Below are 19415 nucleotides of genomic sequence, written 5' to 3'. Positions count from 1 at the left end.
AAGCCAGGTTCATTGGCCAGTGCTCATCAGAAAAAAAAAAAAAAAAAAAACAGGATTTTTAAGAAGGCCAAGTCCTGATGCTGGTGCCTGTGCTAAGTGCTTTTGTGTACATTAATTCATTTAATCTCCTGATAATCCTATGAGGGAGGTCTTATTATTCTCTTTTTATAGGTGAGAAAACTGAGACTAATGCTGTCTAATGTAAACTATGGACTGTAGTTAATAGGACAATTTTAATAATATTCTTTCATTAATTGTAACAAAGCTACCACACTGATGCAAGGTGTTAATCATGGGTGGGTATATGGGAACTCTGTGTTTTCTGCATGATTTTTCTGTAAACCTACAACCTTACTCATAAAAAAAAACCCTGAACTAGGAATTTCTACCCAGGGCATCAGAGCCCCGAGGGAGGAAACCTGGGGAGGGGGGCGATTTTCTGTACTTTGGGGTTCTCTTTTCTTTATCCTCTGGGATAGTATGTGCCCATTTCCAAGATGTACACATTGAGGTCCAGGCATTTGGCTCTAAATCACAGGGACCAAGATGGAGGTAGGCTGGGTGAAGGAGGTAGCAGAAGGAGGAAAGGAGCGGGGAGGAGGAAGGATGGGATCCTCCTCCTGGGAGTACTGCCCGGGGATGCCAGGGTCGCCTCTGCCCTGGGGCGCCAGCTGCCTGGGCCTGTGTCATGCTGGTCTGTGACGATCTCATTCCTGGACCGGTGCACCCAGTCTAGAAGCAGAGGGGCTGCCTCTCCCTGAGCCGGTTGCTTTGGCAACCCTGGGCAGGATGCAAGTGGTCTCCTTGGTAACGCCTGGGAAACCTGCCCGCAGGGATGGAGGGAAGTGACCTGGCTGGGTGGCACAGGCAGAGCCGGGCCAGGCTGCTGAGATGCTGAGCGAGCCTGTGGGGGGGTTCAGGCCGACAGAATAGCCTGGGCTGCCTGATGGCCATTCTCCGGCAAGCGGGGTTCCAGAGTCCCTGAGGAAGGGCCTGTGGAGCCTGCCTGGCCAGAGGCATTTTCCAGATCAGAGGCGCTAATGGGCCAGCCCGGGGAAGTGGGAGGAGATTCGGGGGTGGGGGTGGGGAGCTGCATCATGGCTTCTGGTTGACAGATCCAGCTCCAGGCTTTATTAAAAGATGCTTATCAGGGGTCATTACACAGATCCTGCTGCCATGGGAAATGAGCAGGTGCTGAGGCCTGGAGGAGGGGGCCCCCCCGGGTAGAGCAGAGAAAAGAAGGGCTAAGAGAAACGGAGGAGAATAGACGTGAGTCACTGGGAGACAGGTGGGAGACCTTGGCTTTCTCTCTGCTCCTGCTACAGTGCAGGGGGAGGTGAGGGCTCAGTGCAGAGCTCCGGGAGATGAAGTTCTCCAAGGGTGAAGGTTGGGGGAGGGTAAGAGGTGGCTGCGAGAGCCCATTCTGTTGTTTAGCATCAGGGATGGGCCAGACACTGTCCTAGGCATGAAGGCACAATGGGACACAAAACAGACAAGGCCTGGCCTCCAGGGAGCTTGTCCTGCAGCAAGGGAGCAGAGTTGGAATATGATAATAACCGCTAACCTGCTTTGTGCCAGGTCCGTGCTAAACTCTTCACACGTGTCATCTCATTTAATCTCATAACAACCATGTAAAGTAGGTACCATCACTAACTCTATTCAAGATGAATAAACTGAGGCTTAGAGAGGTTAAGTAACTTGCCCCAAGGTCGCATGGCCGGTATGAGGTGGAACTGAGGTTCTAGCCAAGCTCTCTGACTTTGGAGCTATCCATTGTTGTTGTGTTATTGTTGCTGTCTTTTAGTAAACTTTATGTTTCAGGAAAGTTTTAGATTTACAGAATTAGCGCAAAAATAGTATAGAGATTTCCCGTATGCCCCACATCCAGTTTCTGCTATTGTTAACATCTTACATTAGTCTAGAACATTTATGACAATTAACCAATATTGATACATTGTTAAGGAGTAATATCATCCATACTTTGTTCAGATTTCCTCAGTTTCCCCTAGTGTCCTTTTTCTGTATGAGATCCCACCCAGGATACCGCAGGACTCTGTTAAACCACATGACAGTCGTTATCCCTCCTGAGGCTCCTCTTGGCTGTGATGGTTTTTTAGACTTTCCTTGATTTTAATGACCATGACAATTTTAAGGCACTTGTCAGGTATTTTGTAAAATATCCCTCAACTGGGATTTGTCTGATGTTTTCCTCATGATTAGATTGGGGCTATGGGTTTCAGAGGGAAAGACCTCAGAGGAAAAGTGCCATTTTCATCATGTCGTGTCAGTGGTACCTGCTGTCAACATGACTTATCACCGTTGATGTTGTCCTTCATCATCTGGCCAAGGTGATGTTGTCAGGTTTCTCCGTTGCAAAGTTACACTCCCCGCCCCCTTTGCATATTGTACTCCTTAAAAGGAAGTCACCTTGGACAGCCCACACTGGAGGGGTGGAGAGTTATACGCCACCTCCTTGAGGGCTGGGGGCTCACTACTTTTAACTACTCTGCTCAACTATTTCTGTCATCACTTACCCAAGCAGTGAGGCTTAGGCAAGGGCTGTGAAAGAGAAGATTAATAGGGAGCGATAAGGGGGGATGGGTTTCTCTGGGGGAAGTGACCTGGACATGAGCAGGAGTTGTCTTCATGTCCCTACAGGGGGCGCCACCGGCATGTTGGGTGTGGAATTGTCACTCAGCACCCTTGGCCCCTGCCTATTAAGTGCCGCTGGCCACCCAAATAGTCATTGGGACATTAAAATAAAAAGCTCTACCGTATTTTTTTTTTAACTTTGCAAATGTAATTTAACAAGTAATGAGAGAGAAATTTTCAAAAACTATTATAGGTTATAGTTCCACAGTTTCAGTTATTTCCTTATTGTGAAATAAGGAATACTAGCTATTCTAGTACCCTAGTAACTAAGAAAGAGAAAATTATATAAAGATTCAGTACTCATAATCCTTTGTTAAATTCTGTCTAGTCTGTTGCTACCCCTTCCTCTAGTTTAATCATATTTCTGATCTTCAGGGATGTCTAGGTGCTGACCACCCTAACCTGTTCATGGTGAAAAGGGTTGTCAGCTTTGTGAGCAAAGGGGACACAATGTTCTTGAAGATGCTATTGCCTCTAATTTTGAGACTTAGCTGGCGTAGGAGAACTCTAAAAGGTTTAAGTCTCTGAGGAATCAACTTAGAAACCTTTATAGAGTCCCTGATAGGGATCTGGGTTTTCTTTAAGGTTTTCAGCTTTCCCGTATTTTTAAAAGCAACCTAGAGGGGGCAGTACTACCCCCAGTTGAGAAGGATGAGCTGGGTATGGAGGGCCGTGGAGGATGTGCCTGGTGGAGAAACCAGCACAAGCAAAGGCTGCTGCTGCCAAGTATGGAGGGTCTGAGTCCAGGCCAGTGTCATCCCAGTCCCCCGGCCAAGGAACTTTCAGCGGAAAATCATTAAGCAGCCACTCCCTTACTGCTTAGAGGAGCCCGGCATCCTCCCACTGTGTCCATGGAAGTGGACTGCTAGTCACAAAGGCTGTGTTTGTGGGGTCCAAGCATGGGGAGAGAGGACCCTTCTTGGGAGGGAAATATAGCCTGCTGGCTTACCTGATCGCCTTCTGTGGGCCTCAAATGCCGTCTTGGCTGCTCCAGAGGTTGGGGAGGGGACAAAAAAGGGGAACATTGCCAGGGCAGGGTGCTGACTTATGTTTCGGGTGGTGGCTGGTCTCCAGGCTCTTGGCTCTCGCTTCCGTCTTTCCCCCTTGGCTTGCCCCAGCCTTTGGAGGCTGATGTTCTCCAGGGGGATGGACCAGTCTACAGTGTGCATGTCCAAGTCGGGGTGTCTGAGTGCTCCTGAGAGGGAAGGGAGGGCCACTTCCCCTGATCAGAATGGAGGCTGAGCTGCAAAGATGTTCAGGCTGATTCATTTCATGTGATGGTGCCTACTCTGAGCCAGGCATGGGATTGGTACAGAGACTGAGAGGTGAGTCCAGGCAGGGTCTGTGCCCTTGAGGTACTCATGGACAAGACTCGTCCAATCCAGACATCAGTCTGTATTGGCAGAAGGTTCTGGAGCCCTTCTCCTCCTCTGTGTCTGCTTTCTTTTCCTTTTCTTTCCCTGATCTTTGAACACATTGTTCCTGAGAAGGGAAGGACTGGCTGGTGGTCAGATGTGTGTGTGGCAGCCTGGTGGAAGGAGTGGTGAGTGGCCCCTGACTTTGAATGTCCTACTTCCTTTCTCAATTCCTGAGCTCCAGAGGGGGGAAATGACTTGCTCAAGGTCATACAGCTTGTCTGGACCAGGTGGTGGCAAGGTCTCAAGGCTCTGGTTGTGCAGGCTGGCACTTTCTGGCAGTCTCCCAGGGACACTGGAGGGGGGTGAATGCTAGTCCCAGCAGGGATCAGAGGCTGGCCTGCTTGGCATGTGGCGTCCTAAGGAGAGCCATCGTCAGGCTTTGAACAGAGACTGAGCTGGCTCAGAAAGCTCTTGGGCTAGTGTGTGGAGAATGGACGTAAGGGCAGGGCAGGGTTAGGGTAGGCAGCTGAGAGAGGTGTGGGGTTGGCAGTGAGCAGTGAGGAAAGAAATTGGCTCAGGAGATCCTTTGAAAGAAGACTTGATGCACTTGGTGATGCTGGAAGTGTGGAGGTAAGAGAGGCAGATGTCAAAGAAGTGCAGGCACCGATGTGTTCTGGCTCTGGGGCCAGTGGTCAGCTTGGAGGGTGGTCCTGGTGGGAGGTTAGGGGTGTGCGTGTTGATGTGGGGGGTTCCCTTGGGGAGCTGTGAACCGCTGAGGAGGTGAGGTCTTGGAGCCAGGAGGAGACAGGAGAGTGGGGTGGGGCTGGCACTGAGCCATTGGCTCCCTCCCTACGAGTCATCAGTAGCTAATGTCCTCTCTGCCTGCCGCGGTGGCTCCTGGGAGGGGAGAAGCAAGGCCTTAGCACCTGTAGTGTGTGTATGCACCTGGCTCCTGGCTGGCCTGGAGCGAGGGCCCTTCAGTCCCCACCTGGCCAGGTTTCTCAGGCAGCTCTCCCGGTCCCCTGGGGTGCACCCCCACTCCCCACCCCTGCAGCCCCTGGCATGTGCACACAAACCATGAGAGGTGACCATAAATCATCAAGGACAGGCCAGGGCTGCTCTGGCTTTCCCAGAGTTGAAATCACAGCCCTCCACCCCCAACCCTGGGGCCCAGTTCTTATTAAATAATTAAACTGTCAAAGGAGGGAAAAGCAGAGAGACCAGATGGATGGCCACATCATAAAACAGAATGTGAAAAAGGGCTGAAGAAGCAGGGTGGGAAAAGGGAAGTGAGGAGAGAGAAAAAGCTGTTTGTCTCTGCTCATGGCCTTGGGCACTTTCCCTCGCATTTGCATGGCATTTAACCATTCCCTTCCTCCTTGCTCCTCTAGGATCTCATGTGACTCTCATGCCAAGGTTCATAGCCCCATCTTTACAGGTGGGAAACTGAGGCCCAGACTGTCACTGGATTACTAAAGCTCCGCTCATCCCCGTCTGCTCCAGTCTCTTTCAGGACCTCTTCAGGGGGCCTCCATGTGCCAGCATTGGGCGACCCCCATTCAGGACACAGCCTGGGGTGGGTGAGGATCCCCGTCCTGACCCCAGGAGGAGCACAGCAGCCAGGGCCTCTTCCAGCCTCTGAGCACCCTTGGCCTTTCCTCCAGCTTCCAGGGGAGGAGGCTGGCACCAATGGGGTACCCGTCCCTGCCTTTCTCAAGTCACACTTAGGGAGGAGAGAGCTTGGCTGGTGTGAAAGAGGTGCAGGGCCTGGCTGGCAGATGCTCTGTGGTTGAGGGGACCAGCCAGACACCCCGACCCTGGTGTGGAGTCAAGGGGATGGGGGAAGTGGTTAGAAGGGGCTGCATGTGACCAGGATGCCACTGGCCTGGAAGTTTCTGCATCAAAGGAGCCCCACCTAGAAATTGGGGCTCTGGTTGTGTGAGAGGCCCATTTCCCTCACTGTAAAATGTGAGCTTCAGTTTCCTTGTCTGGTACCCTAGTGGAGGTAGCTATTGTGTTAAAGAAACAAAATGCAAGAAGAGGCCGTATGGGCTACAGAGAAGACAGTTCCCTGAGGCTTAGGGTTTGTTCTGAAAGTGGAGATTTACTCTCTGGTGCTAAGGTTTAGTTTTGGAGGCTGGAGATTCTCTTTTGGAGAAAAGGTGCCATTTCTGCAGGCAAGATTCAGGCTTGGAGTTGAGGTTCCCATTTTGGGGGTCTGAGTCCCCTGCTGAGGTAAGGATTCCATTCCATTTCAGGGGCCAGGACTCAAGACTGCTTTTGAGCTTTGAGTCTTTGGACCAGAGGCCATTTGGGGGCTCAGTATTCTAGGATTGGGATCGAGGTTCCCTTCTTGGGCTTTGATTCTCAGGGTGGAGGTCTTACGCCCTGGGAACAAGGGACGGGCTAGCACCCCCTTTCTCTTCCACAGGAGACTTTCTGGGGCCATCTGCAGAGGAATAAGCCAATAGAGAGACTCATGAGCTGACATCAGGGAGACCCGTCTTCCAGCCCTCGCCTGGGTTAAGACCATGGATAAGTCACTCACAGACCCTAGGTCTCCTGCCGCAAGCTGTGCCCAGACAGTGGTGTTGGCTCGCAGAGCACCGTCCACACTCACTTGTTCCTCTCCAGATGGCCTTAATGGTGGACTCTGTAGGCATCGATGGCCATTGCTCTGTGATCAAATCCATGGTGACAGCACTCAAGCTGCCCCGGGCACTGCCAGCTTGGTCCAATTAGTGCAAATCGGATCTTAACTTGTGCTGAGTGGCCCCTGGAGAGAGGGAGTGCATGTTGAGCAAGAGATGTTAAATCTGGGTCCCTGGGGCTTGGCGTGTGGCTGTGGCCCGGTGGGGGCAGGGTGGGGTGGGCCAGGCTAGGCTGACAGCCTCCCACGGTGGGTGAGAACTTGCTGTCAACTGTGCTCTGAAAGGGCTGGGCCATCTCCCTTGTGCTCTGCAGTGTCCAGGGTACAGAGGGGTTGTGGCATCCTCTCACCCTGGACTGGGCCGGAACCAGGCTGAGAAATGTCTACATTTAAACAGGGCTACCAGCCCACTCTCCTCTCCATTTCGCTCTCCCATTCCCTCCAACCCAACGTGGATCCCTTTCTAAGAGAGCAAAGTTGCTGCAGGGAAAGGAAACTTCTGTTACATTCATCCAGGGCTTTCAGCTTTGTGAAGCCCTTGTGCCTCTGTGTCTCACTCAAGAACCCTGAGAGGTTGGTGAGTCAGGTGGTCTTGGCCCTGTTTCTTGGAGGAACAGACTAAGGTCCACCTGGGTGGACATTTTCAGGGCTCCTTCAAAGTTCTCTGTGCCCACTTGCCCAGGGTCTCAGAGCTGGCCAGCGGGCCTTGGGTGGTGGACTCCTGACTCACGGGCCAGTGCTCCTGCCATGGGGCGTCTGAGCGCCCCTCCTCACTTGCTGCAGGTGGACTCCCCTGTCTCAGAGGTCTTCCTCTTTTCAATACAAATGTGGGGATGGCAGTGAATGGAGCAGAGTTGTCAGGGCAAGGCCACATGGGGAAGTGGGATCCATGTCTGGGGCAATTTCTGTAATGTTCCACAACTTCTCCTTTGGGGTGGAGCTCCTTTCCTGTGGCCCAGGAAACTCAGGCCCCTGAGGGTGAGGGTGGGGAGAAGGTTTCTCCACCAGTAGGACTGTCCCAGGACATAGGGAAATGTGGAGGAGCTGGGACTCTGGGGGTCCCACTGGGCTATGGAAACCCAACCCAGACATTGAGTTCTGATGTGGCCCAGCAGGCCTCTGGAGTTCTCCCAGGTCATCTGGGGGACGTGGGCCAGCAATCAGTCGTGCCTGGAGTGTAGGTTGGGAAGAGGAAAGGCAGTCAGGGCAGAATGTGCTGTGATTAAGGCAAGGCTCTTTTTGGCTGCCTGTGCCACCTTGAGCAAGAGGCTTAACTTCTCCATGCCCTAATTACTTATTTGAGACAAAACTTGACTAGTAATGAGTGCATAATAAATATTAGCTATTGTTTTCATTGTTAGGCTCAACCTTCCGGTGTCAGCTTAGACACCACTTCCTCCTGGAAGCCTTCCCTGACTGCCCCTCATGCCAGGCTAGGTTAGATGCCCTGCACTATACTCTCCTGTTGCTGCCCCATGCTTCCGCCATCATAGCACTGATCATACTAGTTGTCAGAGGCTGTTTGTCTGTATCTTTTTGTGTATGTGTGTCTGTATCTTTTATCATGAGCCCACGGAGCAGGAAGCATATCTGTCTTGCTCACCACTGTATCACTAACACCAGTTTCTGGCACAAGCAGTCGCACTTGACAAATATTTTGAAATGAAGGCAAGGATGGCCTGATTGTGGGGATGTCAGACTTTTTTTCCGTGGACCTTTCACAGCTGTTGCCATGGCCCAATTTCTTTTCTTTGTTGAAATGCCATTTCCTGAATGCCAGGCTCTGGGGCCAAGACAGGAGAAGGTGAGAGCAACATGGAACCATCAGTTCATTCATTCATTCACTGATGGCACGGATTTTCTTCGGGTGCCTTCCCGGTGCCAGGCCCTGAGCTAGCCTCTGGGGACAGACATGGCCCCTGTCCTCTTAGAGTTGTGGGGCTGAGCACTGGGCTGAGGGGGGTCAGAGGAGGGTGGTCAGTCAGGCTGAGTGGAGCCAGGGAGGACTTTGGGTGGGCGGTTTGTTTTGAAGAATGGTAGAAATGCTTGGATACTCAGAGATGGAGCTTTCTTTTTGGAGCTGGGCAAGGAGCAGAAGGAGGCAGAGCTGCCTGTTTGTGGGGATAAGGCCAGGCTGAAGGTGGGCTCAGCAGCGGTGGGCAGGTCACCTGGACACCACTGCTCCCAGCTCTGCCGTCCACTGACGAGGGTGAGCTTATCTGCCTCTAAGATGGGAACTGTGATGCCTGCGACCAGGGTTGGGAGAGCACAGTGGCAAAGCACTTTGTAAAAGGTGGTGCCCCATGTACTGGAGGCTTGGAGGGGCTGCCCGGCAGCATGCGTGTGGGCTGAGTGGGTGGGGTGGGGGGCCTGCCTGGGAAAGCAGGAACTCAGTCCTGCTTCAGGTTTCTCTGTTTTGCAAATAATTAAATTCTTATCTCAGGCTTGGTGCGTGAGGCAGGTGGGGCAGCTGGGAACAAGGTGCTATATTGTTCAGGAAATCACCGGGTCCCCTTCCCTCCCCTTTACCCTTCTTCCTGACCTCCTGGTCTTGGGGCCAGGGCAGGGGTGTGTGGACAGAAGGGGCCTTCTGGGGTCTTCTTGTTGCTGGCTGGGTCACGCTTTCCCTGCTTTTCTCCCTCCACTCTCTGGAGAGCTCTCTTCATTTGTCTTCCTTTGTCAAGGTTTCTTTGATTCTTTCTCTCCTTCTATCTCCCTGTTTCTCTCTCTCTTTTCCTCTCTCCCGTCTTTCTCCTCCTCCCTCCTCTGTCTCCTTCTCTCTCCCTTTCTCCCCTCACTCCGGCCTGGTTCCTCATTTTTGTTTCCCTTCACATTCCCACCTCTGCAGACACAAAGACCACCTGTCCCTCTCCACACAGGTCCCGCCACCCCCAGGCCACAGTTTCCTACTTTGTGCCCCCTCCTTGCTACCTGTCGAAATCCCCGTCCTTCCCCTGTGGCCCTTCTCTAACACCGCCTACCCCAGCCACCCTGCACCGGGACCACAGAGCCTCCCTGAGGGGCCTTGGGAGCAGCGACCTCCCCCTTGCCCCAGTGCTCCAGAGACAGGCTTTTTTTCATTTTTAGTGCTTAATACCGGGAATGTGAAGGTCTGTTTAGTCTTGTCCAGCTAACATAAACCAGCCGGAACCGGGCTGTGGCAGGGAACTTTGCTGTAAGTTCCCTTATTTGGAATGAAATTCATTGTTTCTCACTGGGAGGCCATGGGGGCTTTGGGGAGGCCTGGATGGGCCCCTCCCCAGGGTGTGGCCTGACTGGCCCCTCTAGGGGTCCCCAAGGTGTCTAAGAAACAGAGACAGCCAAGGACACCTCTGCCTCAGCCAGGTCAGCAGACTAGGGACCGGCCTCATGCCATACCCAGTGCCCCAAGGGATGGAAAATGTCTGGGGTCATGGAGTCCAACCTTGCCCTTTCACCGAGGGGTAGACTGAGGTGCAAAGAGCACCGGGCAGTTGAAGCAGATGGAGGTCTAGAACCCCTGCTCCTAGTTTCCTGGTTGTCAGAATTCTCTGTGGGTCAGGGCGCCTCTGGCCTAGGAGCTGGTGTGGGTGGGGAGGGTGGGGGCTCAGAGTCTGGCTGGCAATGGCCTGCAGGCTCCAAGACTTCTGGGGAAGTTGCTAAGCTGGAGGCCTGGGGCAGTGAACCAAGGGGGAGAAGAGGAGGAGACGAAAGGAGGGGGGTGGGAAGAGGAAGGGAGAGGTGGCTGAGGGGGTCCGAGAGCTGGGTCCTTGGCCAGCTCTGCTGCTGTCAGCGTGATCTTGGGCCCTCAAATCCCTTCTCAGGCCTTGGTTTTCTCCACCTGCCCAGGAGGCTCAATCCCTGTTGAGCCGTACATCTCAAGGATTTGCCTCTGATGAACTGAGCAGTTCACTGGGCAGGTTACTATCCGCCTCTGTGCCCAGGTTTTCCTTGCCTTGAAGTGAGAGATATGGGCTCTCCCTGAGTTCTCTGTCCTCTGATGTCCCTGACCCTGGGCTGGCCCCTCCTGCCCCAGCCTGGGCCATCTGTCCGGGACTTCTCTCACTTCCTGATTCCTGCATGGGTGGAGCTCAGTGAGCTCTTGGCTACCCAGAAGGGCTCTCTCTGGGCCGCTTCCTTAGCTCTATACCACTCCCTTGCTAGAGAAATAGTAAAGGCGTTGTGTAGATATTCTTTCTGGAGGAAGTTCCCGCTTAGCATCCTTTAAAAAGAGCTTCTTGTTTATTCACTTATACTTTTAACAGAGTGCACACAGCTGGGACGTAGGAATTACTGAGACTGGAAAAGGAAAGAAGAGATGTTAGAAAGTGTGGGCCTGAGAAATCCCAACTGGAAGGCCCCGTTACTGGGGAAATCAGGGCAGGAGGCATTGCACTGTTTACTATGAGGATTCCATGCTGGCTCTTTTAGCAGGAACACTAGGACTGTTATCCAAGGCTGTTTATAAAGGTACATTAAACTTTTGCTTCTGCATGGATAGTGAGACACTAATTTATAAAAGATCATCTGCTTGCCAAGAGTAAACCGCCATCTAGTGAAGCATTTAACTCAGCTTTAAAAGTGGAGGGAGTTGATCGATAAACGACATCCACACTGGCCCTGGGCATCTCTGCAAAGTGGGAGCCACTGAAGGTTTTAGCTTTATATTTTGGAGAGATCGCTCTAGCTGCCCTGGGGGAGGGTGGATTTAAGAGGGACAAGAAGGGATTCAGGAGACCAGTTATGACGGGAGTGTAGCTGTCTAGAAGGATGCCAGTGCCTCAACTACGGTCATTATGAAAGAGAGGACGGGCCCGTTTGAGACATATTTAAGAGGTAAACTTGGCAGCCCTGGTAAATGAAAGGTTGTGGGCAGTGAGGGAGAGGAAAGAACCCAAGACGGTGCCCGGGTTTCCGATCGACTGCGAGGGTGTGATTCTATCCAGATGCCAGCGGAAGAGGAGGAGTGCTGGGAAAGATGGTTATCTGGCTCTTGGCTGAGCTGGTTCAAAATCTCCACCTTCTCTGTGTCACCTCTGAGTGATAAGGACTAAGGGTCCCTGGTGCCCTCTAATCAAGTCCCAAAGACTTGTGGATCAAATCGGAAGTCAATGTACTATTTCCCAATGAGAAGTTTGCTGTCAGATGGACTGGACAGACTGCCTGGTGAACCATATCTACAACCTAAAATTTCCCCTTTGAACCACATTCAAATATGTTATTCAGTGCTGTTAATTCCATTCATGATGTTGTGCTACCATCACCCCCATCCATTACCAAAACTTTTCCATCATCTCAAATGAAACTCTACATTTTAAGGCTTAGCTCCCTATTCCCTATCTCCACCCCATCCCCCGGTAAACTGTATTCTAGATTCTGGCTCTGTGAGTTTGCTTATTCTAATTATTTCATATCAGTGAGAACACCCAGTATTTGTCCTTTTGTATCTGGCTTATTTCACTCAACATGTCTTCAAGGTTCATGTATATTGTTGCATACATTAGAATGTCATTCCTTTTCATAGCTGAATAATATCCCATTGTATATATATACCACACTTTGTTTATACGTTCTTCAGTAGATGGGCACTTGGGTTGTTTCCATCTTTTGGCAATTGGGAATAATGCTACTATGAACATTGGTGTGCAAATATGTTTGAGTCCCTGCTTTCAGTTCTTTTGGGTATATACCTAGAAGTGGGATTGCTGGGTCATATGGTAATTCTATACTTAACTTTCTGAGGAACTGCCAAAATGCCTTCCACAGTAGCTGCATCATTTAACACTTCTGCCAATGAATGAGCTGTTCCTGTTTCTCCATATCCTCTAAACAATTGGTATTTTCCTTTTTTTTAAAATAGTAGCCATCCTAGTGGGTGTGAAATAATATCTCACTGTGGTTTTGACTTGCATTTCTTTAATGGCTAATAATGTTGAGCATTTTTTCATGTGCTTTTTGGCCTTTTGTATATTGTCGTGGCCCGTGAGGGCTTTGCCAGTCTTGCAACTGAAGGACTAAAGAAAGTACTGGAAATGTTCTGAGACATGAGCTTTTATTCAGGGCTTACCTACAGGGTAGGAAGTTGGTGTAGAGATCATCATGGTTCTCTCTTGCCGGGTGGGTGCAGCATTCAGCAGGCAGGCAAACTGCACAATTAAAGAAGTCAGCCAAGCCAGTTATAAGGGTTTGAGACAAGGACATTCCTAAAGGTATAAGCACAGGAACAGGGTCTTATGAAATGGGGATGGTAGTGTGGTGATCCATAGATAACCACAAGAGTGTCAGGAAGTAAAGTATTGACATTTGATGCTGGGAGGTCTGGGGACCATAGAATAATGCTTATTCAACTCTGGGTGCAAGACTTCACATTTACATGTTGCTCCTTTGTGAAACCAAGAATTCTCACCTCCTGCCTGTTTCCCATTTTAAAGTTACATTTTAAGGTTAATGCACCATTTTCCCTCTACTGGTTTACAAAGATGAAACCAGGTTAAACATTAACTGCCCAGGTCATGCAGACTGCTGTGCGCCAAGGTCTGCAGGCCTGCTTTGCTCAGGTCAGGGGCTGCTACAGTCCACCGCCGTGCAGCAATCTGCATTGACCATAGGACAAGCATTGCATCCATAATCTACAACAGCAATATAATAAACAACATAGTATTAATATACTGATACAGAGAGATACTAAACCTATTAGCAAGTGGCACCATGGCCAGGTCAATGAGTTCCACCATTTATTTAGAGTATCATCAGGTAAATGATTAATCTTTTGTATGTGATTTTGCATACGATGAAGAGCGTGGGTTACATTTTGTGAATTATCAGGCACATACCCACAACACTGAATATTAATTAGGCCGCAAGTATCGCCTTGGATGGTGGTTAGAATATCTAATGCCATTCTGTTTTGCAAAACTACTTTTTTTTTCCTCTTAATAAAAAACCTATACCTTTCATACCTAAGTTACCAAAATAATTTTGGAAACTATTTTTAAGCAAACATTCTACAACATACTATTGCCATTAAAATTAAACTTGTTAGAATAATGCTAAATGCTTAAAACTCTTTAGTTAATGCGTTATTGAAACAGTAATGCACAATTTTTTAGCAAGAATTAACGGCACATGTAGGCCTTAAGCTGGATGGCTGAGTGGTTTAACAATATATAAGCTGAGTTTTTATTAGTAGATAGAAGAGTTCCAGGTGAGGGGTTTTTAAATACTGTATTTTTCCCCCTTCAGGGAGCCCTTTGGGGTCAGATCTACAGTCAGTTTGGGGCATAATGAGTGTCTGCAAAATTATGCGTACAGTTCCTTTGGGGATGGGGGTCCCAGAGGGGTAATACAAACAACTTTTGACATTCTATGTAATTCTAATACCCCATGGGCTTAGGATTCTCAACCAGCATGGCTGCATGGGTCAGAACCAGAGCCAACTGACTTTATTTAGTGTTTGTGGCACAGGCAAGAGTCAATTGTTGTCGCTGCCTTGCTGCTGCAGCTTGAGAGCAGCTGGCCCCCTTTATTTGAATTCACAAGGCCTGCATGGGCCCTGCAGTTACCATTTCCATCGGAGCGGGAGCCACCTCTCTGGTCTGTAGTTAATGCTGTTCAGAGCTGGATAGTCGTTGAGTCCATTGTTGTAAGGAGTTTCTATCGTCCTTTAAGTGTTCCTTTAAAAGGCCATTCATTCTTTCAATTAACCCAGCCACTGTGGGATTATCGGGTTAAGTGAAATGTCCAAAGGACATCATGTTCTTTAGTCCAGGCCTGGGTTAATTGCCCGGTAAAGGGGGTCCGCTATCACTGTCCACATATGTGGGGATCCTGAAAAAGGCACTTAATTTTTCTAAACTATGTATGGTAGCTCGTTGGTTGTCTTTTCCTACTGGGAAAGCTAATAAAAGTCCTGTAGCTGTGTCTATGGCTGTAAAAGCTTACCTTGCACCTTCAGATAGACTAAGCAGCCTGATGTAGTCTACTTGCCACCAGGTAACAGGAATTTGGTTCTGGCTGATGTGCCCAAGTTGGTGAGGAAGCATTCTGGGCTTTCGCAGCAAACAGGAAGGACAGGCACTACTACCTCCTTTAGTTCTTGTCGACTGATGGGCAATTGAAACTGCTGCACCAGTTTCCATAGGGTCTGGTGTTCTTGGTGCCCAGTTTTTTGGTGCAGCCATTCAGCCACTTCATGCATTGTTGGTGTTAGGCTGCGGAACTTTGCTAGGGCACTCATTTCTATGTTACCTGGTAATGAATTGGTGTTGTGGGCAGAGACATGAAAAACGGTTACCTTGCATTTGTGGCAGGCAGTCCAGATGTCTTCCCACCAGATGGTATCAGTACAGGTAGCAGGTTGCCTGTGTGCCGATCTGTCAATATATCATGTAGAGTCAGCTGTACTTCCTTGTCCGTCAACAGTGGGCATGGGAGGAGGCACCTCAGGAAGATCGACCGGAAGTGGGGCATGCTGCATTTCTACATAGGAGACCGGTCCTAAAATTTCATGCATCTCTGCACTCAAAGAGCTGTTGTCAAAAATGCTTCATTGTATGAGCTAGGCTTTCTATTTTGTCACCATGCTCACCTGAGTATTCCCCAAATGGGGCTTATTTATAGCATCCCATATCTACTCTTGTATGGGTATGGCTGTCCATAAGGTCATTGGACACCTTTGAGTTAGACCTTCGACTTGTAACAGAGCATTATAAGCTGTGCACAATTGCTTTTCCGAAGGGCTATATCTGAGTTCTGTGCCCTTCTGTAGTCGGGACCAGAATCTAATAGGTACATTTTTAGCCTGTTGCATTTGCCACAAACCCCACCCAAAGCCAATATTGGCACTGGCCACATCCAATTCACAGGGTATATTGGGGTCCACCCACCTTAAAGCCTGTGTTTGCGTAATAGTTCACTTAGCCTTTTTAAACACAGCCTGCTGTGGAAAATCCCATTCCCGTGCTTTTCCTTCTCTAATTAGGGTGTAGAAAGTTTTTTTAAAATTTGTATTAGAGTATAAACAGTTTCCAATAACCTAATATACCAAGAAAAACTATTAATTGTTTAGGAGTAAACAGTGTGAGATAACTTTGTACTTTAACAACAGCTGAATGAATAGCTTTAGTTTCACCCAACCAGACAATATCCAAGAACTTGATAGAGTAGTCAGGCCCTGCTGGAGGTTTCCACATTTTTAAATCTTGAGCTACTAAACCATGGCAAATAGTGGGTCTATGACGGTATTCTTGTGGAAGCACAGCAAATGTCCATTGTTGTCTGTCCCATGTGAAGGTGGCCACAGGTTGGCTGGAGAGATCTAAAGATATACTAAATAAAATATTAGCAAAGTTTAACACAAGGTAAAATTGGCTTGAGCACTCATATCCTGCAACAAGCTGTTTGGCACAGCTGCAAACAAAGGAGAAGTTACTATATTAAGTTTGCTATAATTAATAGTCATTTGCCAGGTACCATTAGGTTTTATCATTGGCCAGACAGGGCTATTAAATGGCCCTGGTAGTTTATACTGATAAATTTCCACAATACATCTGGGGGAAGGCACTTTTTGATCAGGAGTTGCTGCTAGGGTGGCGGCAACTGCTGCACCGTCTTCTCTCCTTGGGGGATCAGGGAGTTGAATTTGCTCTGTTTTAACCTTTTTTTGGACCAGAGGCCGAGCATGCTTTTCTTTTCTTTTCTTTTCTTTTTTTAGAGCGACCTATACTTTTTTTTTATTTTGAAATAAATTCAAAGTTATAGGAACAGTTGCAAAAACAATACTAACCCCATAAACAAATTCCATCATACCCTGACCCCCTCCACCGATAGCTCAATCCACCAACTTTAACGTGCTGTCACATCGCTATTTCTTTCCCTCCCTATCTATCATCCATCATCTATTGCTCTGTCTTCTGAACATGAGAGCTAGCTGCACAAACCCTTGAACAAACACTATAATTCACATATATACTTCCCATGAATAAGAACATTCTTTTATGCAATCCCATTAAGCGCAGCTAAGAAGTACAAGAGAGTCAACAATGATACAAAGCTTACATTCTGTATTTCCTTTTCCTTATGTCTCAACTGTGACCCTTTGAGCCTCCTGTCCTCCATCCTCCAATCCCATCCAGGTTCATCCTTGGCATTCAATTGTCATCTATTTAGACTGTCTTTTTTTTTTTTTTCAATTGTGGAAACATACAGCCTAAATCTTCCCATTCCACCCCCTCCCTAGCCTTCCATTAGTAGGATTAATCACATTTAGAATGTTGTAATGCTCTTTCCCACAATCCATTACTAGAAATTTCCCTTCACCTCAAACAGCAACCCTACACTCATTTCTTAACTCCCCATTGCCCCTTCCCCAATTTCTTTTAACCCATATTCTACTTTTCATTTCTATGGTTATATTCTCTGATAATTTCTTTGTGTTTACTGTGGGGCTTAAAATTAACCTCTTAAATCCATAACAATCTTGTTTTTCTTTGATACCACCTTCATTTCAACAGGACACATAAACTATGTTCCTATACTCCTCCATTCCCCCACCTTTATATAGTTGTCTAAAATTACATATTTTAAATTGAGTTCAAAACCACTGATTTGTCATTAGAGTTTGTGTGTTTTATGTCATGTAGGAAGTAAATAGTGGAGTTACAGTTCAAAAATTATTGACTTCTATTTGTATTCCATTGTGGTTGGAGAATGTGCTTTGAGCATATTCAATTTTTTTTTTTTAATTTCTTGAGGCTTGTTTTATGTCCCAGCTTATGGTCCCTTCTGGAGAAAGATCCGTGATCACTAGAGAAAAATGAGTGTCCTGGTGATTTGGGATGTAAGGTACTATATATGTCTGTTAAAATTCTCTATATCTGTTTCTCCTTTCTTTGTTTCTCTGTTGGTAGGGCTCCCTTGAGAATCTGAAGTAGAGCAGGTCTTCTATTGGCAAAGTCTCTCAGCATTTGTTTGTCTGTGAAAAATTTAAGCTCTCCCTCAAATTTGAAGGAGAGTTTTGCTGGATAAAGTATTCTTGGTTGGAAATTTTTCTCTCTCAGAATTTTAAATATGTCATGCCACTGCCTTCTCACCTCCATGGTGGCCGTTGAGTAGTCACAACTTAGTGTTATGTTGTTTCCTTTGTATGTGGTGAATTGCTTTTCTCTTGCTGCTTTCAGAACTTGCCTCTTCTCTTCAGTATTTGACAGTCTGATCAGAATATGTCTTGGAGAGGGTTTGTTTGGATTTATTCTATTTGGAGTTCGCTGGGCATTTATGCTTTGTGTATTTATATTGTGTAGAAGGTTGGGGAAGTTTTCCCCAGCAATTTCTTTGAATACTCTTTCTAGACCTTTATCCTTCTCTTCCCCTTCTGGGACACCAATGAGTCTTCAGTTTGGACGTTTTATTTTATCTATCATATCCCTGAGATCCATTTCGATTTTTTCGATTTTTTACTCCATTCTTTCTTTTGTTCTTTCATTTTCTGTTCTGTGGACTTCTAAGACACTGAGATGTTGTTCAACTACCTCTAATCTTGTATTGTGAATATCCAGAGTCTTTTTAATTTGGCCAACAGTTTCTTTTATTTCCATAAGAGCTTCTATTTTTTATTTACTCTTGCTATGTCTTCTTTATGTTCTTCTAGGTTCTTCTATATGTCGCTTATATCCTGGGCCATGGTCTTCTTGATGTCCTTTAAATCCTTTGCTATGTTTTCATTCCTCTATTGTAGTTCTTTGATTAATTGTGCCAAGTACTGAGTCTCTTCTGATATCTTGATTTGTGTGTTTGGATTCTCCATATCGTCTAGTTTTATATGCATTAAGATTTTCTGTTGTTTTTGGCCTCTTGGCATTTGTTTTGCTTGATAGGGTTTCGTTTCAGAATGCAGACTCCCGGTTTCAGCAAGTATATGGCCCCTGTGATGCTAGCAGACCTCGTCCAGCTGGCACATCGTTGTAACTGGTATTCTGGGTCACTTTCTGGTTTTTATCTAGTGTTTTTCATGGAAGTTTTTTTTTGTCCTGTCTCACCTAGCCGCCATCTTAGTTTCTCTGTCCCCAAGCATGCTTTTCTCAGTTTTAATTTCCCAGTCAGACTGGGGCTTATCATCTTTTGATGAGGAATAAACAGGGTTCCAGTTGGGGGAAGCTAGGATATATCTAACTTGCCCTTTGGGCAGCTTATGCCCTTTTACTCTAGTGTACTGACATGCCAGTATTTCTTTTTTTTTTTTTTTTTTTTTTTTTTCTGGAGGAGAAAAGAATTTATTTACGATCTTGCAAGATGGGGCGTCCAGCCAAACACGCGGAAGGCTGGCACCCCAGAGGAAGAGAATGGCGATGTTTAAATCTCCTACTCCTAATTCGCAAGTTCCTCCCCTGTTTCCCCATTGACTGGGTACTACAGAGGTTACAGCCTATCCGAGAACACTAACTAATTCATCTTTTGAGATTTTAATTTGTACAGCCAATCCCAGAGAGCCAACTAGCTCATTATTGAGATTTTGAACTGATTAGCCAATGCCCCCCCAAATTTTTATTTTTTTGCTGTGAGTTCCCGCCTCTGATACTACCTCATGTCTCTTTACATCAGGCAGATTCTCTCTTCTCTTTGTCTGGGGCTTGTTTAAACTGGTTTTGCCTCCATTTCCCTTATTCCATGCTGTCTCTATGTGAAAACGAAACTTATTCCTTTCTTACAGATTCCCTCCTCTTTTTTTTTAAACACTTTTAGTTTTCACATTTTAGATTCTCAAATTTGCTAAGGGCTTT

The 19415-nt window shown here is 47.6% G+C and overlaps 1 protein-coding gene across 2 annotated transcripts in view; it reads left to right on the top strand.

Annotated features, from left to right (window-relative positions):
• Window positions 1-19415, top strand: part of NEURL1 (neuralized E3 ubiquitin protein ligase 1) — a 100055-nt gene that overhangs the window by 11054 nt on the left and 69586 nt on the right. The window contains exon 1 of one of the 2 annotated variants that reach the window (XM_037804834.1): window positions 3873-3977. The exons of the other annotated variant lie outside the window; for it this stretch is intronic. Coding sequence (XP_037660762.1) covers window positions 3953-3977 — 25 coding nt within the window. The 5' untranslated portion in view covers window positions 3873-3952. Of the gene's footprint in view, window positions 1-3872; window positions 3978-19415 lie in introns of those variants that run through there. 2 annotated transcript variants of the gene reach the window in all.

The sequence above is a fragment of the Choloepus didactylus genome, chromosome 15 (genome assembly GCF_015220235.1).
Source record: "Choloepus didactylus isolate mChoDid1 chromosome 15, mChoDid1.pri, whole genome shotgun sequence".
NCBI lineage: Eukaryota > Metazoa > Chordata > Mammalia > Pilosa > Megalonychidae > Choloepus > Choloepus didactylus.
Note: the sequence above shows the minus strand (reverse complement) of the source record. Positions and strands in the feature narration are given on the sequence as shown.